This window comes from Labrus mixtus, chromosome 3 (genome assembly GCF_963584025.1).
Source record: "Labrus mixtus chromosome 3, fLabMix1.1, whole genome shotgun sequence".
Lineage (NCBI taxonomy): Eukaryota > Metazoa > Chordata > Actinopteri > Labriformes > Labridae > Labrus > Labrus mixtus.
The window spans coordinates 6,594,789-6,615,760 of NC_083614.1; the positions used below are offsets into that span (position 1 = coordinate 6,594,789).

General features: G+C 38.9%; 2 protein-coding genes across 2 annotated transcripts; both read right to left on the minus strand.

Moving 5' to 3' along the window:
* Positions 1-151: 151 nt before the first annotated feature.
* On the minus strand, positions 152-14,584 carry chd1l (chromodomain helicase DNA binding protein 1-like). The gene is made up of 24 exons (XM_061029987.1): positions 14,366-14,584; positions 13,693-13,805; positions 12,230-12,336; positions 12,014-12,125; positions 11,899-11,930; positions 11,658-11,739; positions 11,405-11,567; positions 11,110-11,265; positions 9,942-10,034; positions 9,753-9,849; positions 9,558-9,631; positions 9,114-9,224; positions 8,293-8,407; positions 7,335-7,488; positions 7,060-7,249; positions 6,737-6,882; positions 5,685-5,848; positions 5,383-5,588; positions 5,167-5,265; positions 4,998-5,068; positions 4,675-4,789; positions 2,572-2,680; positions 954-1,536; positions 152-285 (listed from the first exon to the last, which is right to left on the minus strand). Exons 1-23 carry the CDS (start codon positions 14,457-14,459, stop codon positions 1,209-1,211), a joined length of 2,931 nt encoding a protein of 976 aa, XP_060885970.1. The 5' UTR covers positions 14,460-14,584; the 3' UTR covers positions 152-285; positions 954-1,208.
* Positions 14,585-16,610: 2,026 nt separating this feature from the next.
* sft2d2a (SFT2 domain containing 2a) lies at positions 16,611-20,539 on the minus strand. The gene is made up of 8 exons (XM_061030045.1): positions 20,225-20,539; positions 20,060-20,149; positions 19,734-19,819; positions 19,314-19,395; positions 18,349-18,384; positions 18,179-18,237; positions 16,998-17,027; positions 16,611-16,890 (listed from the first exon to the last, which is right to left on the minus strand). Exons 1-8 carry the CDS (start codon positions 20,288-20,290, stop codon positions 16,851-16,853), a joined length of 489 nt encoding a protein of 162 aa, XP_060886028.1. The 5' UTR covers positions 20,291-20,539; the 3' UTR covers positions 16,611-16,850.
* Between the last annotated feature and the right edge of the window lie 433 nt (positions 20,540-20,972).

The window sequence follows — 20,972 nt, forward strand, 5'->3', positions numbered from 1 at the left end:
CACAGCAGCAGTAGAAGAGAAATGTCCATTTATTTACTTATTTTTTCATTTAAAAATCCAAACATTTTAACATTATTGAACATTTAGTGCATGTTTAAGAAGCTTGCATTCATGTTTTACTCAAAAGCATTTTAAAATATTGGAACACAATGGCAGGCAGTGTTATCTAAGCGGATGTATGAAAGGTTCAGTGTTGACTTTGCGTTGTTTGGAGAAGCAGGACTCCAGCCAGTCTTTCTGCACCGGGACAGCCTGGGAGTACTGACACAGCAGATCCTGGACCTCCTGGTTTACAGAGGAAATACCATAATAATCAAAAGGGGGGGGAAACCTTATTTTGAATATTTTGACAAAAACTAGGACCGTGATGTGATTTCCAATTTATGCATTTTAATGTTAACTATTACAGAAAAAGTCTTAAAAAAGGAAACTTGTTGCAGTCTGTCTATTTTGGCCCCATGTAAACAAAAGTGGTCCCCCTTATCTTTTTGCTATATTTGCCTCATGCATGTTTAAGTAGTCGTCATTTAACGACAAATAAATTAATAAAAATAATAATATTGCTGTCTTTTAAAAGTCAGACATATATCTCATCCAAAATCTATGCAAAAGAAAATAGCTGTTTCTGCAGCTTGTATGTTTATCTCTTTGTCTGACATCTACCCATCTGACACCGATTTAAAGCATTTACATTTAAAAATTGAAAATTAATCAATCCTGTCCCTGGAAAATATTTGGCAGATATCATTAGATGCAGAAGTTGGACAAAAACGACCTAAAAAAAATTCAAACATGGAATCTTCTGATGTGGACCAAAGAATAACACTGAACACAAGCAGGAGTGTAGGGTCCAATCACTTGTGCATCTAAGGGATATTCATTAATTATGATTCCTTCTTCCAATCCCCTGACAAATGAAAAGTAAAGTGAGCATGGTTGAGAATGAGACAAACCTGTGTGTGCATGCTGCTCTCCACCTCTGCAACGATGTGAGTGACCTCTGGACTCATGACCTCCTCTTCATCTCCATCATACGTGCACTGCAGCTAAGGAGCAACACTCTATAATCACGTCATTATTTAATACAGAGTTTTTCCGACCCTTTTCTACACATTCCCACACAGGAGATAATTGCTGTGCACAGAAAGACAACACCTCTTCAAATTAAAAGATGCATGCTCCGACATAAAAGCTGCTCATGAATCACCTCACATCAAGAGATAATTACACTGTAACATCAGTGTGATGGAGACGCCCAGGCTGAAAGGATATGTGATGAGGTAACGAGCGAGTCTCTTCCTCTCTGATGCAAGCAGGTTGTAGAAAAACACTCGGACCCCTCTCATGAAGGTGGGGAGCTCTGCAGGGCCGGGGCTCTGTACGGGGGCCGAGGGTCCCGGGGTCTGTGTGTCTGTGTCGTCAGTCTGACCGTCAGAGTTGTGTTGCTTTGGTTTAGGAGAGAACGTTGACGTTGATGCAGCTGAGGTGGAGGTCTGAGGTGGAGCTGTGTTCTTTGCTGTTCTGCTGTGATAGTATCTGTCAGTCTGGTTCAGAGAAAATAAAAACACGCTTTTGGACAGAGAAAAAGCACTTTTTAAAATGTCCTGTGTTTAACCCTAAGCTGCTTGATAATGTCCTCCTTTGGTTGCTCACTCTTCTCCATGTTTCCCCCAAATGTACTACTGTGTAGGGTACACTACTATACTGATGGATTCGATTCTTCAACCATAGCAATATATTCGTCTGGTTCTAGTCAATTATTTTGCCATGCAATATTCTTTTTTCACTGTGCAATGTATAATGTTACTTGTATGTTTCAATGGTAGGGTGAATTCATGAACGTTGTGCACTTTAGGGGGAAAGCATTTCTTAAATCTAGTTGCAACTGCAATGGCTAAAGAAGGTGAAAAGACCACGGCTAAGGGGTGCAGATGTCCGAGCGATTAGGTCATGCCCCCTATACAGAGGATGCAGTCCTTAGAGCGGGCAGCCCAGGTTCCATTCTGTCCTATGGCTTCTTTTGCGTATGTCCCTCCCCACTCTCTCTCCCAAGTTCCTACACTATCCACTGTCAAATAAAGGCTAAAAAAAAATCCTAAAAAATGTTAGGTACCTTGGTACATTGAAAATAGTTTGACTAATGTTTTTCTACACACATGCTGTGATTCTCACAGAAAGGACACAGGGACGTTTTATGGGCAAATGAAGCTTAATCAAGCATTAGATCATACCCTGGGATGTTGACGATGCTACGTTTTAAGGAAAGTGACAAAATTAGATTGAAAGACAGAAAAAAAACATTCCTAATTCATCTTTTTACAACTACATACAGTATATGAACTTAGTGTATTAACAAGTCAATATCATACTGTAGAAGAATCAATTTAAAAAAAAAAATCAATGCAACCAAGCAAACACCATGCGGGGATGATCTGACACTTTTAGTTCAGTGAGAAACATTACAAATAGAAACTTGATTTCTTTTTGTTTATCTCCCAAAAACATGATGAGAAATGTGTTTTTGTTAAATATACAAATCCATGTTGTGTGGAGTAGAGGGTTAAAGGATACATGAACGCAGGGACGCCTCTGGCAGCCAGGTGTTTCCTGACGAGTCTCTCTGTGCCGTACCAGTTGAAACCTCTGGTGGAATGACCGATGCGAGGAAGATGAACGCTCGCTTGGGTGGGAAAAAGAAGGAGACAATTCAGGAAAACCATCAATGAGGTTTTGTGTGACTTTTCTATTTTATCTACAGCTGCAGTGAAAGAGAACCACGGTGCACATCAACCTATAATGTTTATTTCACAAGCATGAAACTGGAGCTCCTTTCACACATGAACTCCTGACATTTTTCTAGACAAATTCAGGACAATTCAGGCTCTGCATTTTTTTTTTTTAAATTTTTATATTCAGACCCTCTCTCACAACTCAAAATACTGTGTTCGGTTTAAGTAAGGGGAATGGGCGTGCAAGAAAAGGAGGAGGAGTCTTCAGTTTTATGCCTTGTTCATATTTGCAAAAAACTTCTGAAAAATTCCAGAAGATGTCGGGGTGAGCTGGATGTTTGAACTCAAACAGTCAAATGTTTTACTCTGACTTTATTCAATGTTTCTCCTGCCAGCCCCCTAATATCCGAGTGAGCTGATGTGAGAACAGGATATATTCAGGAGCGTCATATAGCGGACTGTGTTGCTTCGTCCACCACATCCACTCCGTTCTTTTTATGTCATGTTTTACTCCCCCTCCTCCTGCCAACACGGATAGTCTTCCGCTGTGAGGTGCATGTGTGAACAATCAGATCAGGAGGATTTCAGAAGCAGTCCTCCTGAAATTCTCTAGACATTTTCAGGAGTGCATGTGTGAAAACGGCTATAGTGACTTTTTTGTGGTAATATCACTACTACATGTATAAGGACACTTTTGCAATACTAACGTAATAGTAATTGTTGCAAACCCGCTCTGTTCACCCATCAGCTAAAGACTTCACACACACGGTTTCAAGGCGAGATGGAAGGAACTTGGACATTTCACACATGCATCCGTCATGAAGTGTCTGGATTTTTTTTTTTTTAAAGGGGCAGTGCATGGGGGAAAAGGGCTCTTATGGTATGAAGACAGAAGTCTCTGAGTTCTCTTAAGTTTCAGGTGTTTAAATCACTTCAACTATTATGCAAAATAACCTGTGGTATAAGTCTTCTCATATATTTTTCTGCAGTAATTGTCTATTAACAGATATTCTGTTAATGTAAGCCTGTAGTAACCTACATTAACAGAATATCTGTTATTTATTGGAGTTCAGCACACAATCCGCAGCAAGCAGCTGTACATTAACATTTTTAAAACAGAGCCAGGAGAAGCTTCAGTTTTGATGCATGTACGGACAGCGGACCTTATCGCTCCCCTCCCTCTATCTCTCTCTCTCTTGCTCTGAAGCTGATGTGATTCTGCTCTCTTTTGATGTCTTAACTCTCCGTAGGAGTTGAGAGGGATTTTTAAAAAAAGGCAGTTTTGCTATGTTGAATGCAAAGACTTATAATAAAGCGGCACTGTTTGAACCAAGCCTGCGGAGCGCACGCCTGCACTCTCGCGCTCTCGCTCTCTCAGGCACGCAGCAATTTTATGAATAAATGAAAAATTAAATGAGAACAGGTCGGAAATATACTTGGGCCCAGGTATCGTGTTTGTGTGGGAAACACTGGAGACTAAATATTTCCAAATAGGTTGTTGGTATAAAGTTGTCATTTTTATTGTTCTGCACTTTTGTGTGTGGAAGTTCTAGCGCTAGCCCTTAGTAGGCCTACAGTGTGGCTGCCAGCAGTCAATAATAAATAATATTCTTTTTATGAATTAATTTGCCTCTTGCATGAAATGTGTGTTGAAATAGGCCTACAGTGTATTTTAATGTCTACCATAATGGTGGTACTTGGAGAGCCAAATATTTTCTGAGGTGATACGCAGTCTAAAAGGTTTGAGAACTACTGGTCTATACACACAACTTGACGCTACCAAAGTGAACACACAGTACGTTCTTTAAATCTCGTCAATCAGGTCAAACAATAATCAAACACAGCGTGCCCCTCCTTTCTTTCCATCCACTCAGCTTTAATTATCTACAATTGACGTGATCATATTTGCACGGAGGATTTAACTCCATAAGTGTCTCGACTGTACCCTTTTGTCTTTTTGCTGCTGTGTAAATCTTCTTTAGCCCTTCGTCGAGAGCCGTGAGAAGGATCCCAGACAGGTTGTTGGCTCGGTCTCTCTGCTGTGCCACTATCAGGGCCAACTGAGGTGACATGAATGAGATCGAAAAAACAGGCATCATGTAATCAGTCACAGTCACAGTCTTAGTCTTATCTGCTCTGCATCAGCCTCACTATTCTGTCACCACAAACCCCACTGTCCAGTCATCACACAGTTAATCATTAACACTATCAAAAAGGAGTGTTTATTTCCAGAAATGAGGTGTGAGTTTTCTCTTCAACAAAACCTACCTGATCCTGCCCGCCTGATCTCGACTGTTTGTCGTCTATTGGGAAGAGCAGCACGTTTCCGAGCTCCAAATCTGAAGTAAACAATAACATATACAGACTTCATTCTCAACCAGTCTTTATGAGTAAAAATGTTGCATGAATATTTCTCTGCAAACATGTTGAACCTCACCCTTCATCTTTCCTGCCAGCTCATACTGCTTCCGTGGTTCGTCTGATCTCACCTCCAGAGCTGTAAACAGACCTCCTCTTCCCCAACGTCCTGAGTCATCTACTCAAAAAACACTGCTTTGATCAATGCAGGAAACACTGTGGTAAAAGAGGCACTGTATTGCATTTAGTGAGTATGCTATAAAAGAGACATAGTCATGGTACAGAGGTATCATACCAACACAGTGGACGATGATGGCGTTTCCCTCTGCGGCGTGAGGATGAGTGACATCCCCCAAAACGTACTGAATGGCCGTGCTGTCAGAGTCCGTGAAACAAACGCTTCTGTCATCCTCCTCCTCGTCTTCTTCTTCTTCGTCCTCTTCACTGTCAGCAGACAGCAGGCAGCGGGATCTGTAGCTGCATGACTCCCACCATGCCATTCTGCAGGATAATGAAATAAAGTGTGCAAATAAAAAGGAATAAGATACTAAAAGCTAAAAAAAACAAACAAGCATTACTAAGTTGATAAATCTTTACTTTTTCTTGTGTTTCTGCTCTTGTTGCCTCTTCTTCGTCTCCTCCTCCAGTTTGGCTCTCTTGGCTGCAGCCTCCTCTCTCCTCTGGCGTCGCATCTCCAGCTCGGCTTCAGTGAGAGGTTTCCTCTTCCTCGTCGGAATCCCAAGGGCTGCAGACAGGGAAATCTGGAAACACACAGAGTACAAAATAAAATAGTTTAATAAAAAGGGATGTCAAACGATTCATTTTTAAATTGACGATTAATCAGTGAATTTCAATAGTTCAAAATTAATCTAATTTTAATCGCATGTTCGAGAGTCCATTATTTTATATTTTTGTTTTGAAGAATTGTACTGTTCAAAGCTAAGGGTACTTTACTTCATGTTTGAATATGACCCTGCTTTTAATTTGAAATAAAAGGAAAAAGAAACTGCCTGTAGATCGAAGGCTACAACATTAACTTATCCACAAAAAAGGAGCTCATAACGGATCAAAAAGTAAATGAAAACAGGAATGATAAAAGGTGAAATGGTTGATGTCACAAAGTAGATATCCTTTTTGACTCAACAACTGTGCAGTGCTTTCCAGAAGTGACAACATCAAGACACTGTGGTGGCTTACTTACGCTCTGCCCACAAGTTTAAAACAGCATGCGGTTAATGCGATTTTATAAAATATATGACCTTTAATCTCATCAAGATGAATGTGTTTCCGCTGACAGCCTAATTTAATATTTAGAATCACCCATCAGCAGGAAATGTTGACTGATTCCTTTTCTAATTATTTTCACACAAATTATGATCCTTAATTCCTTCCATCCTGTCTTTGCGAGTGCAGGGTTTGTTTGTTTGTTTTTGTGATTCTCAATAGCTTTTCAATCCTTGCTCAGAATGTCTCTGAACAAACTGAAGAAACAAAACCAACGATGGTGTGAGACAATGTGAAGCAAATTTTTTACTTAAAGGCAAATTTACCCAATAACCCTCCACAACCTACTATGTCAAGTGCAGCCTTTCGATCCATTTGATAATGTGTTTTTATGAAAAAGTGGAGAATTAAGCAGACAGTCTTACTCCAGCTTTGTGTCTCAGAGCTCGTCCCTCTCCTGCAGCTCCCGTGAACTCTGCCAGCTGCTCCTCCAACAAACGCTCGAAGCTCTTCTGGTCGTCGGCGCTCGGGTCCTTACTATAGTCTTTTCCCTCAAAGTAGTACATGTGAGCTGAAGGAAGGGACACACACGATGGTTAATGTTATTCTGAAACTACAGGGGGAGGTTAATCTGACCCCCCCCCATAATAATTTTGAAGTGTTTAAATGGGTGAAACTAAATTAAGTGAGATTATTTACATGCAAAAACAACCTGTTCAGAAACACAGCACATTATTATTACACTCACTCTGCCCGTCAGATTCAGAGTCGTTCTCTTCCTCTTCTTCCTCCTCTTCTCTGAGAGAGCTGACGTCTTCATCATCAACCCACTGACCGTCGCAGGATGGGCCGAGGATCTTCTCCAGTTTCACATCCTGCACCGAGCTCTCCTCTGAGGACAGAAGCTTGTCAACCCCGAACTTCAAGATCTCACTTAGCTGTTGTTGAGGACAGAAAAAAAAGTGTTATGATAAAAACTGAGACAGTCGGAGGTTTTTTATTTTATTTGGTGTTTTCACAAACCTGCAGCCCTGCAGCAGCCGACTGAGCTTGGTCCAGCAGAGAGAAGCGTCCCTCTTCGATCACAGTGTTTGTGAGGTGCAGCTTGGAAACAGCACGAGAGTACATGATCTCCTCCACAGTGTCTCGTGCAAGCAGACGGATCACTTTCACAGGCCTGTAACAAATCACAGTCGGTCAAATTAAAGATGTTTCTTAAGGTCAATTAAAGGGAAATACAATCCTTTTCATCCAAGACACAGGGGCCATTTTACATGCCTTCATTTCCCCACCGCTTGATTACTGCAACCGCCTTTTCACTCGCCTCTACCTTACATCTGTGAACTGGCTCCAGATCGTGGAGATCAAAGCTGAAGTACTTTGAACCACAATCAAGAAAAGTGACCATGTTATGCCTGTTTTAGTGTCTTCGCACTAGCTTCATGTATGTTTCAGAATCACTGTTCAGATCTGCTGACCTTTAAGGCTATTCATCCTCCTGGTCACATTATGAGTCAGTACACAGCCTGAGATCCTCGGGCAGAGGTCTTTCATGTGTTCCTGAGGCACAACTGAAAACTTTAAAGCTCTCAATGCATCAGTGCATGCTCTGATGACTGGACTGTCCTACTTGATGAGCAGTTGCCTACACTCACCAAGGTGCATTGTGCACATGCAGCCTTCTTCCTCCTGCATTTCTTTGTGTCACTGAAATAAGTAAGGCTGAAAATCTAGTCAGCCAAAAATACTGTGAAATATATTTTTGTCCAGAACATCGTCTTCATCATGTTTTTGTATTTTTTAATGTAGTGTGCTTTTATAACATGTTTACAATACTTCATTATTTCAATGTGAGACTTACGCAATTATCAAAGCCTCTGTGGGACGTTCACACTTCACATCAAACATCTTCATGAGGAAAATGAAGATCTTAAATCGTCTATCAGTAGAGGATACTGAAGTGTATCCCAACACACGTCACCTGTTCTGCCCAATGCGGTGGCAGCGTGCAGCAGCCTGCAGGTCATTCTGAGGGTTGAAGTCACTGTCGATAAAGATGACCGTGTCAGCAGCTGTCAGGTTCAAACCCACTCCCCCTGCAAAGACAGAAAACTATCTTAATTTGTGTGCTTATTATTTCAGAACTTTACTCTCATGTTTACAACAGTAACACACAGTGAGTGAAAATCTGACAGGAAATCAGCTTTTTCTTTCTTTCTTTTTTCACTTTCACACTGCATGAAAGATAGACTTATTTACAGCAGTGTCATCCTGCCACACTTTTATCTCTGTGCGCTCAAACCCCTTTCCTCTCTCAGTTACTGCTGTAGAAGAACTAAAGCTAGTTAGTGTCAGAAACTGCTGGCTTTCATTAAAAAAAAAAAACGTTTCCTTTGTAATCTCCAAGCTTGTCACAATGTTTTTCAGAAGATGCAGCTCAAAACTATGCATGTAAAAGCTTAACTTTGCCTTCATTAGTGCAACAAAAACAACACTTAGCATCAACCAAACATGTAAAATTGTCTCATAGGTATCTGTGAGCTATTTATGAAACTAAAGAATTGTAGAAATTAAATTGCACAAGATGTATTGGACAACTTAGCAAAATAAAGTTTGAAACAAAATACATTAAAACACCTTTTTCTGACAAATAAAAAACTGCCATTAAAGTAAAAGCAAACATGATTAAAAAAAGCAAATCATATTTAATCATAACAGTCTGCATCTAAAATGAACAGAATATAAATCTATTAATCTCTATTTTAATCCTCCACTGAAATGGACAGAACTGTGCAGTGTCACCTGCTTTAGTGCTGAGAAGAAAGACAAAGATATCTTTGCTGCTGAAGTTCTTCACTGCTAGATTTCTTTCTTCCCCTCGAACAGATCCATCCAGACGCTCATAGCTGAAATCTAAAGAGGAAAAAGCTCAATAAGCACTTCTTTTTAAAGGAAAATGAAAACAATGAATCAAATTTTGAATTACCGGTAAACTGTTTAAAAGAAGACAAGACGTATTTTAGAAGTTGCTTTGAAAGATTAGAAACATAATAAAAGGGTGGTAACGTTTCTTCTGGGTGTTTTAAAACGATAAAAAGTGTAACAGGCTGATCAAATGAAATAATGGACACAAAGACACATGGAAAAACTGTAAGATGTTCTTAAAGTCTCTGACTCATCACAAGGTTAGACAGCGTCCGTGATATTCTCCACTGTTATAAGACCTATGCATCCCCTCTCGTTCACCTCTGTACTCCATGTAGTCCTGCAGTATGTCCAACATCCTGGTCATCTGAGAGAACAGCAGCACTCGATGGCCTCTTCGCCCACAAACAGGGAAAGAAGAGAAATACAACAAGACACTGTGAGCTCCAAGAGACCAGCACGTTATATCAGCAAACAGCCACCAGGTGGAGCTCAAACGCAGGTTCTCTGTCTCACCCTTTGTGGAGATATGTCAGCATGCTGTCCAGAAGACAAAGTTTCCCACTCGCTTCAACAAGATGCTCCCCCATCTCAAATGGTTCTGGTTCCACTCCTAACCAAAAGAAACAAGGGAAACAACTAAGTGTAACATTTGTTTCAACGTGTCACTGCTCAGAATCATTTCAATCACAGAGCAGGTCTCACCATCAAACAGGTACGGATGGTCCACACACTTCCTCAGGTTCATCATGATGTTCAGCAGTCGGTTCTTGTTGCCCTGATGATTTTCAAAAACATCTGAAAAAATCACAAGAGATGAGATTTTTTGAGTCCATGACCATTTCTGCACCTCCAAAAGGAGCAATCTGGTTACGTTTACGTGGCTACGTTGTCTCAGTTATTTCAAAAACACTCTGTATCTGCTGGGGTTGATAGCAGACTATATCATGGTTGATATATCCTTGTCACACTCCAAGTCCCTTGGACTTTATCCAGTTTTTCCTGCCAGCCACCTAGGTTCTTGTTTAAATTTCACATATATTTTTATCCCTGCACGGGTTATGTACATTTCTTGTATAAGTCTATTTTTAATTGCACAGTTTAAGTTTTGATTCATCCAGGGGGATTCTTTAAATCTTTTTTTCAGGTTAATATATCTGTATGAGAGGGGGGGGGGGGGGGGGGCGTCGGTTTTGTAGTTTAATTTGTAACAAATGTTTCATGTCATGTACGTCTTTGTAACCTGCTACTGGATGCTTTGAATTTCCCTCAGGATCAATAAAGTATCTATCTATCTATCTATCTATCTATCTATCTATCTATCTATTAGAACTCAATCCGTAGAATTAACCACGAGCAAGTGGGAGGGGGTGGTTACGTTTATATCCTGTAATCAGTGCACGACCTCAGGCTGTATACACGCAACCCGAACAATCTCAGTGCACTTAATTAAACGGCTGCTCCAGTATGTTCTTCTCCTTTTGTTAATATTGTGATTCAGTCAAACTACACACAGCACGGATATAAAGGCACTTGCACATCTTTCTTTTTTATGTCGTGTCTTGCCTCAGGGGCCCCCCGCCCTCCCAACCGTCCTAAGGGGATCGTCTCTCCCTGTGAGGACTCGGTCAGGAGGATTTCAGGGGCAGTCCTCCTGAAATTCTCTACAAATGTTCAGGAGGAACAGCTTATGAAACATGGTATGCTCAGGAAGAGGGTTTTTTGGGGGGGAAATTACACAAACTTTCAATTCAATTGCATAGAGAGAAATCACAAGCAACACTAGAAGATAATCTCATTCCCTTTTCCCACTGCGGCATCACATCAATACTTTAAATCTGCCAGTTCAGATGCTAAAGTTCAGACGTCTCACCCAGATCCTTCATCAGAATAGCTTTGTAGTATTTCTTCTGCAGAGCCGACATGCCGTGGTACATCACCAGCTCCGTCTTCTTTGGCAGATCCACAGCAACTTCTGACTTAACTCTGCGGAGCAGGAAGGGTTGCAGGATGCTCTGCAGCTCAGAAGCTGGAAACAGAAACACAGTATGAAGGAAATGTGCGAAGGTGATAGGATTTATAACCAGTTTCATGCAGGCTTAAAGAACCTTCTCTAACATTGTCAGCTTGGATAAACGTCAAAAATAACAAAACCATATCTGTCGTACCGAGAGCAGGCTGATTCTGCACATTGGAATAAGCGTTGACAAAGTCTTCAGCCTCGTCAGCTGAGAAGACGTTTGGCTGAATGAAGTTCAGCAGGGAGTAGAGCTCCAGCAGGTTGTTCTGGATCGGGGTCCCCGTCAGCAGGACTCTGAATCCAACTGAGAACTACAGCAGAAATATGGAGTTCAGAAACAAAGCTCATGATGGGATCAAGATGAAAGAACACACATCGGACAGCGAGGTGCTGCTCAGTACCTGAGTCAAAGTTTTGTGCAGCACTGAATTTTGATTCTTCAGTCTGTGAGCTTCATCCACAACAAGAACTTTCCACTTCCACCTGAGGAGCAGAGCAAAGACCAACTGAGAACATGGAAACAATACATTCATGTTTGAAAAATGATAATCTCTTATTATTGTTCCTTATGATGACAAACTTCTTCTCATGCATTATTTAATTCACATATCAATTCATTCCTCAGCTCAAGCTCACACTCACCGTCTCAGGAATGAAGCATCTTTGAGACACAGCTGTAAAGGTACATATTAAAACTGTCAGTTTTGATAAAGATGAAACCTGAGGTCATTTTGTTTTGAATGAAACGGTCACAGACCTCATATGTAGTGAGCAGAACATGGAAGGGGTTTGTGTCTGTTTCCCTCTGAATCTCAGCTCGAGTCTCTTTGTCTCCCTTATAGCACAGCACGGTCAGTGCCGGGGCGAAGCTGGAAAACAAAAGTTCAGATTATCATCTGTGCAGCATCAGGTCTTTGCTGAACAATGTCATATCTAAAGTTTTAATTCAAATACGGTAAACTTTTGATCGTACCATTCCAGCTCCTTCCTCCAGTTCTCCATGACAGAGAGCGGACTCAGCACCAGAAACGGACCTTTCCTCCCGAGAGCTCCCGACATGAACACCAGGAGAGAAATCGTCTGAAGAGACAAAATGTAATAAAGAAGACATGACGTGAAATCTGAAGTCTTGATTCCTTCCCTTATTCAGCAGTTATGAAAAGACTTCGTCATCATACTCAGCTGTGAATATCAGGCTGTTGCAATGAATGCAATTCTATCATTTGTTTATGTTTTTTTTTGGTTTACTACATTCTTGAATTATTATTTTTTCAAATGTTATGTCTTTTGTATGTAACAGTGTAATACATGGGATAGTTTACAGCATCCCATGTGGATGGGTGGGTCATTATTGTGGAAATAAAACTCTTTGAGGTGGTTCATGATAGGACGACACGATGTTGGAAAAAAACGTCATAACGATATTTTCTGCCATGAATAATACAGAAAATCAATCCTGCATGATGTTAAACAACTTCAGTTTGTGATTACTTTGTTCAATATTTTAATAATGATATGAAGTACGGTTAACTAACAAATATGAATTAGTGTATGTTGTTTGATCTTTAACTCAGTTTGGATGTCCATCTGCTGTTCTGCATGCTTTACTCAATGCTTGTGTTTGCAACATGTTCCTCCTGAAGACAAAAACAAACTATCTTTGTAACCACTAAATTGGCACCAACTATCTGAGGGAAGCTGATAATTAGCTGGAGCTTCATCGGACTCCATCAGCATGATGTGCACACACTGAGAGAGAAATCATTCATCCATCGATTATTATCATCTTTAAATTTATTGTGATAAATCCAGACCTTCAGGAGGCGTTTGAAGCGAGAGCTCATGACACGTTGTTAAAGATGCTACTGCCATTTATTGTGCAGTCCTAGATCATGGCGGGTTTCACACGGGCAATAATGACAGGCTGGCAATACCCGACATTATTGATTACTCAAAAGTGTCTTTGTATCATTTGATGATGAGTTGAAAAAACGTGAAAGAACCATTATGAGAAGTTTCAATTTTTATTTTGTAATTTTTCATGTATACGTGTTGACATCATGCAGCTGGCTGATAATAAAAGTGCCTGTGTGACATTTCCCTTTTGGGTGGATTTGACTTAGAACAGACTTTGTTTTTGTTATTTCTTTACAGAAAGACATTTTGAGATATATATCACATATCCCCATTCAGCTTAAAAATATCCAGACATAAATGTTGGTCCATATCACGAGCCATACACAAAAGCACAGATTTCTGCAAACATCAGCATCTTTATCATCCAAAGAGATCACTGAATGAGTTATTGGATATTCTTATCTGCTTTAAAAACAGTCATATGTTACTAATATATGTTATTATGAGGATTGGTGAGTCCCCTTTGAAAATGAGATGCTGCATCTCAAGGGCTAGCCTTTAATACTTTCAAATTCTCACCTGGCAGGTTTTTCCCAGACCCATCTCGTCTCCTAAAATACATCCCTGCTGGTTCTCCAGACACTGAGATAACCACTGCACCCCGTCCAGCTGGTAGGACCTGAGCTGTATACCTGAGAGGAGGACACACACAGACCATCATCAGTGAGAGGAGACGAGTTTACAGAAAGAGATAAAGAGTGATATAATGTAACTAATCCATTTATCTATCACCACTCCTTCTGATGTCCTGCTCTAACCTCCTTTATTCATGTTTACCTACTCATTTATCTTCTACACATATTTCTGTTTTAACCTTCATTTTTATGTATTTTTCTGTGAATTGATGTCACCTTTTATAATCGTCTTGTAATCATTACTTGCTGAATTAAATTGCTTTCGCTTTAACATCCCTTTTAGACCTTTTGTTTCTGCTTTAATTCTTCATCTGCATTTATTCTTGTTGACCTTCAGTTTAAAGTTTGTAGACTTCAAACTACACAGCTTGGCTTGTTATGATGTTTATTATGTTTTATTCCTGAGTCCCTGCCTTTGCTCTTTCTGTCAAATCACTTTATTAGCATCTGTTTTTAAAGGTGTTACATAAGTTATTAACAAATAAAACCCCTTTAGTTAGTGAATGCAGACAGCTCAAAGTTAGTACCTGAGTGGACTCGTATGAATAAAAAGTTACCTCTTAAACCAAACGTGTTGAGGTCGCTCTGAGAAACAGTCTTCTTCTGTTTCACTCCCACGCTCTTCTTTATTTTAGACAAAATGTCCGTCATGTTTACAAACTATTAAAGGTAAATTATATATGTTTTTATAAAGTCTGTGGTCCAGACCGACACACAACCCGCTTCAGTTCAGACATGTACAGACAAACGTCTCCACTGTTTTTATGGAGTCCACTTCCGGACTGGGTCACGTGGGGCCGGAGTAAAGGCGCGCATATCTGTATTTTAAAAACAAGATTTAAACTAAAAACACGACGAGGCTGTTTAAAAACATCACATTCAATTTACGGTATTATTTTTAAAAATTTTATTTATTAACTAAATTTAACGGATTTAGCCTACATTTTAAATATAAACCATATTTTTTAGAAATGTGTAATTGTAGACTTATTAACATGTAGCCTATATATAATGCATAAGTGTTAAACATTCAAAAGAATAATCATTCATTGTGCTGTTTATTTTTTCAGTGCACTAAAACTGTTTATTCATTCATCCAGTCACTGCACAATAATAACTGTATATACTCTTTCACTGCACCATAACTTCACTTATTTGCACTATATCTTTATATTTATATTTGTTTAATTAATCAGTCACTGCAAAATAATAATTGTATACATTCTTTCAGTCACCACAACTGTCTATTTATTTATTATTATTATCATCATTCATTCACTGAACAGCAAATGCTCTGGAGACTTTTTGCATACTTCTCTTTCATATCACCACAAATATATTTTTGTTGTTGTTTTTGTTTTTGTTTTTGTAAACGCTGCTGTTTAGGATTGCTGCTAACGACGTTTCGTTGTGTCCTTGTATACAATGATAATAAAGATTCTATCTATCTATTGCGCGTCTTGGCCAAGACACTCTTGAAAAAGAGATGAGTTTCTTTCCTGGTTAAATAAAGGTTAGGCCTAAATACAATAAAAAAAGAACATTTCTACAGCTGTCAATAATAATGTAGAATAACTGTCTTATGAACTGTAAACTGTAGAGGCAAGAAACAGCATGAAGACCTAATGGAAATACTTTAGGCTAATGAAACATTACAATTATACTTAAATACACTGCTTAGGCATATAGGTAGCCTATATTATGTGCTTACTTCAGGTGAAACATCAGGCTTTTGGTTTGGCTTCCAAAGGTAACCTTTGTGCAGTATGTTACACTTTATTTAAGACTAATATAACACAAACTTTAAAGGGGACATATTATGAAAAATCCACTTTTACAGTGTTTTTAAAAAAGTATTTGGGTAACCTGAGTGTCTACTGACCCACATAATGTGAAATAAATCCATCCAGTTCTTTGTTTGTGGTCTGCATAAGACTTACAACACAGAGAAAAATGCTCCGTTTCAAATGTGCTCTCCTTGTGATGTCACAGTGGGAATCTGGTAAAAAAAAAAAAAAAAAATCCCCTCCCCTCCCCTGATATCTCCACCCATTGTCTCCAACTCCAGCCTAGAACAAAACTTTTGCGCAGGTCAGCCATTTTTATTCTCACGACAGAGGAGTGATGTCTACCGGGGAAACTCGGGGGGGTCATTACATTTAAAGAGACACACACACCAAAACGGAACGTTCTGAGAGAGCTGGTTTATACAGGGTCATGAATGGACTGAATTTGTCAACTTTCCTGTGTTAAATATTGGAACAATTAAGAGTTGACTTCTTACCGATAAAACTTTTATCTGAGGGGTACTGGTGGCGCAGTGGCGCAGTGGTTAGTGTGCGCGACCCATGTATGGAGGCTCACGCGGGCGGCCCGGGTTCACATCCCACCTGTGGCCTTCTTCCCGCATGTCATTCCCCACTCTCTCGCCCTGATTTCCAACTCTATCCACTGTCCTGTCTATCCATTAAAGGCACAAAAACCCCAAAGATAAATCTTTAAAAAAAAAAAAAACTTTTATCTGAGAGTTAAAAAAACAGACCTAATCTTAATTACAGTAATTAATAATTATAAGATTGATTTAGCCTACTTCCCACAATCTTAACTGATTATGCTTTTGGACTGTTCCTTTGGTAAAATAAATAATATTTCAGGCAGCAAATAACAGTATATGATAGGCAGTTCCCCTTATTTTATATCTCTAAATTATAAATTGCATTATTCCACCTCAATGTTGTCGATTTCACATCACATTTTCTCCTCACACTCTTCAGTGGAAATAATGAAGTTCTCATTTCTTGATTTACAAAATCATTATAATTCTCATTTATTACAAATATTTACAAATATTACAAACCAAGACCACACTTATTAAAAAATAATATCGTTTCAATGATCAAAATATCCAAATTTAAATTAAACATTTTTGGACATAAACATGTTGCATTGCTCTGCTGTTTCAGAAGTTTCTTTAAGAGACCGGCCCCCCTCTTTTATAAAATCCTCTTCATTTAACCAGAGTCCTCCTCACAACGACCGAGTTCACCTCATGCTGATCGACACCAACTTCAGTATTGCATCCCTGAAAATTTAAAATCATAAATCAGACATCAATTCATGAATAAAAAAACGTGCTAATTCTGAAAGTTTCTGCAGCTCAAATGAATAAAAGATGTTTAAATGACAAACCTCACAAATGGGATGTACGACAGACTGTACCTGCAAACAAAGGCATTAACAGGTTATACTAAACAAAGCATAAAATCATTTTAATCACAAAGTATACATCAAATACATTCAGTTTGCATTAGTTATTAACATAAACACATTCATGTCATCTATAGCAGCATACATACTCACAGGACAGAATTTGACAAAACACAAGGATAAAACACAAGCACAGAACAAGCACATATTTTTGTCCAAACATAGACAGAAGCTGTGTTTCATAGGCAGGAACTTTCCCTGGGGACGAGCAACTATTTAAGTACTGAGTGTGTTTCAACCTCGGGACAAGGCTGTAAATTTACCCCGTGTTTGTTTGGTGTGGAAATAAACAGAATAATTATTTCCTGACTCGGAAAGTTCTCATGCATGGCCTTTTAAATAAGTACAATCTTTCAAGTATGAAAGAAAATTTGGTACAGAGAGTCCATAAACTTGAGTTTATAAAGACTAGAAACGTGACAGACTTAAACCCTTTTCACACATACGGAAATCTGGTGAATAACTTTTAATCAATGTACATTTTGCATGCAAGTGTTTACTCATATGGTGTTTCTAACCCTTCCAAGAACATTTTTTAAAGAATAGTTTTTTTACTTATTACGTCTTTTTCCCCCCTTTTTATAGTCCTTTAAAGAAATAAAACTTGAATAGTGATCAAAAAATGAACATGCAAATAAAATCAGATATATGCCTGAATGTCCTGGACAGCTGAGGGGGAACAGGGGGAAAGAGAGGGAAGGACATGCATCAAAGGGCTGCAGGTCGGAACCTTACTGTTAATACATGAAGCGCCTGCTCCACCGACTGAGCACCCCATTGATCAATTCTGAGAAATAAAATACTATATTCCCTGTGGCGTTCATTTTTTTCTGCATTATTTCCTTTAAGCTCACAAACACACTGAGGTCTTAATAACAACTTTCAAACTTGGGAACAGTGAGTCCCTCAGTGCAAACTTAGGAAATTGAACAAGTACTGTAGAGGAGCACATAAATAAAGTTACGAAGGTTACATGGGAGGGGAGGGGGGCATTTGGGCTAATATGTCCACCATGCTCTCTTCAATGTAAATTTAATTTCACAAAATAACCCATCTCATTATTAACAATCAGCTCTAATCTATGAAGACAAATTGTGACTCACCAGGTGAACGACAAGACTTGCAAGATAACAAATAAAAGAGCGAGGCCAAAGTTCTTCCACTAAAACACAAAAACATCTCGTTTAGAGGAGGTCAGATTCATCAATTCTGTATTTTGTTTTTGTCAGATCACATTTCTTGTATTTTTTTCTTGTGTTTTGAGCTTTCTCACCCAGAAAGCTGCACAGAGCGTCAACACAAGGCACGTCTACAGAAAACAAAACAACAGGAAAAATTTAAGTTTCAAACATTCAACCAAGTTTGTCCCTCATCATTAAAAACACATCACATTATGTTAAAGTGTAACTACCTCATCATTCACATCGACTATTTTATAACAACTTCTGCTAATATATCTTTCCATATAGCTAACAGTGATTGAGGACATTTCTTAGATAAATAAGGAACACAATCACAAAGTTCTCAGTTATCTGTTAAGATCAATGCCATCACATTTTCCCTGAGGGATTTCTCTTTCAAATTCTGCAGTATAGTTCAGGGATTCCCAAACATTGCCATTCCAAGTACCCCATATACCAATGTTTGTATTTTTGTTCCATATCCCAACCTCTTTCCTCAAGTCGTGACTGTCTAGCAACCCCTGGGGGTCAAGATAGTATGTCAATACTGATTGATATCATCAAATATGCAATTATAAAAACTTTTATCACATGACATAAAAAAGCAGAAAACCATGCTTGGGCTGGTTTAAAATGTTGTCATCATGTAGTTTGTCCAGCAGAAGGCACTCTGACTCCATAGTGTATAATACTGTCAGCATTGTCTGCAGCACATGTAGCAGAGCAGCAAAGCTATCAATTTAGCTATGGGGCCACACACAAATAAGTTAAACATGATTATGTAAAAAATACTATGATAAAGTTACTTTTTAAGAAAGAAGAATTCTGACTGCCTTTACAAACTCTTAATTGCAAAAACTAAATTTTCAAAACGTGTTATTTAGCCTACAAAAAAATGTACTACAATGTCATCTGGGAATTTTTGCCTCGTAACATTTTTATCGATCTCAAAGATCCCATATCAGTCTGGATCAGTCCACTAGTCACACAGATTGTAAATAAAACTGTAACAGAGCAAAAACGGGACAAATAAGATTACGGGAGCTTGTACACTTACAAGCATTATTGTTGTGGCCAGCGCTCTTGTTTTGTCACACATCCTCTTCAGCTGCTTCATTGGACCCATCAGAAACATGGTGCTTTTGGAGCACAGAAGAAAATACATTTTAAAAGGTATACCTTACATGTACACTAAATACTCAAATAATGAAAGGGAGATGAAAACGTTAACTGTTTATTTTACCACATAAATGTAGAGCCAAATAAACATAGGGTATGGTAGTAATAGTTTGATGCTGGAAAAGACTTCCATTAATCACAATTCAGAGAAAACAAATCTAACTTTTGATACAGCTGGGCCATTTTTAAATATTTAGTAGCATTTTGTTCCTAGCCTAATAACTTTAAATCAAACCAAAATCCTCTTTAAAATAAACCATCACACATTTCTTATATTCATATTGTAGTGAACACTGACCTGCCCAGAGTACAGATGTTTCCAAAGGTGTAAAAAACGATGAAGAGAGTGATTCCAATCTTGGGGATGAAGAGCAAACACACTCCCTACAAGACACACACATCAGGACAGGAGCTTCATTACTTCTAATTAAGAAATCAATCTGAATGTGTCACGTGTCAGTTCTATTTTAAGGCAGGGCCTGATGACTGAATGAACATCTGCATTCCTCAGAACCAGGAGAACCAGTAAGACCACATCAGCTCTGCCCGTCTGCGCTCTTCCTCAATGTGTGAGCAGAAAATGACATTATATGTTTAGTAGAAATTACTTTAATGAATCCTTACCAAAACTGTGCACGCGGCCCCAATCACAAAGCAGGCGACGAAGCCCTTCAGACGAGTCCCCCAGCCTAAAGTGGAGGCGTCATTCACCGTCTGCACACACACATTCATCCGTGGATGAGTTAAAGTTTAAGCATTGTGGGAAGAAGTTCGTGTTTTTGTTTTTACCTCTAAAATGGTCCTGTCATCTCTGCTCGCCTCTTCACCGCTTAAAACCGACTTCAACTTATCCATGTCTGCCGAAGATCCTTTAAAGAGTGAAGAAATCAGCTTGTTTCCTGCAGTGATAAAGTCAATTTGAGTTTCCTCAAATCTCAGCGGATGGATAACAACGTCACGTGGAGCTAGTCAGGTAACTTACCTGCTCAGGTGGATGTCTTGAGCTACTCACACCTGAGCAGGTAAGATGAAGCGAGGTCTCACTCTGAGTTTTTTTTTTCCCCCGAGTGGATTACCAGTGAATGTTTCTGACAACACAGCAAAAAATGGTTGACCAAAATCAGTAAAAGTAGAAAATTGTTACCAAACATCTTATGTAGTCCTAAATTAAGAGTAAACAAGTCTAATAGAAAACACATTACTTCACTGTTTAATACATTTTTCGATACATAGTTTACAGACCTTTTTTTAAAGATAAATTATATAATGCACAGTTCCCTTAGTTTAGACCGTGTTAAACTAAAAGTGCAGTTCAAAATAGTTGACTAGTGCTGTTATATAATAAATCGATGAAAAATAATTCCTAATGAAATCATCAAATCTAAAATAATCAAATTAATCAAAAGAAAGGTTAACATATAATTATTTCAGGTTCAAGCATACCACACTCTTCGTTGTGATAACAGGAATTTGCAGGAGACATTTTTATTTCTGAGACGGAAACTGTCACACATTTTTAAGAACTGAGTGGATGATC

Coding starts and splice junctions, on each gene's coding strand:
- chd1l (XM_061029987.1), bottom strand. CDS start 14,459: ATGACGGACATTTTGTCTAAAATAAAGAAGAGCGTGGGAGTGAAACAG. Junction 9,850..9,941: donor CCATCCGTACCTGTTTGATG/GTGAGACCTGCT, acceptor TCTTTTGGTTAG/GAGTGGAACCAGAACCATTT. Junction 2,681..4,674: donor AGCAGCAAAAAGACAAAAGG/GTACAGTCGAGA, acceptor TTCCCACCCAAG/CGAGCGTTCATCTTCCTCGC.
- sft2d2a (XM_061030045.1), bottom strand. CDS start 20,290: ATGGATAAGTTGAAGTCGGTTTTAAGCGGTGAAGAGGCGAGCAGAGAT. Junction 20,150..20,224: donor ATGACAGGACCATTTTAGAG/GTAAAAACAAAA, acceptor GTGTGTGTGCAG/ACGGTGAATGACGCCTCCAC. Junction 17,028..18,178: donor CAAGTCTTGTCGTTCACCTG/GTGAGTCACAAT, acceptor CTTTGTTTGCAG/GTACAGTCTGTCGTACATCC.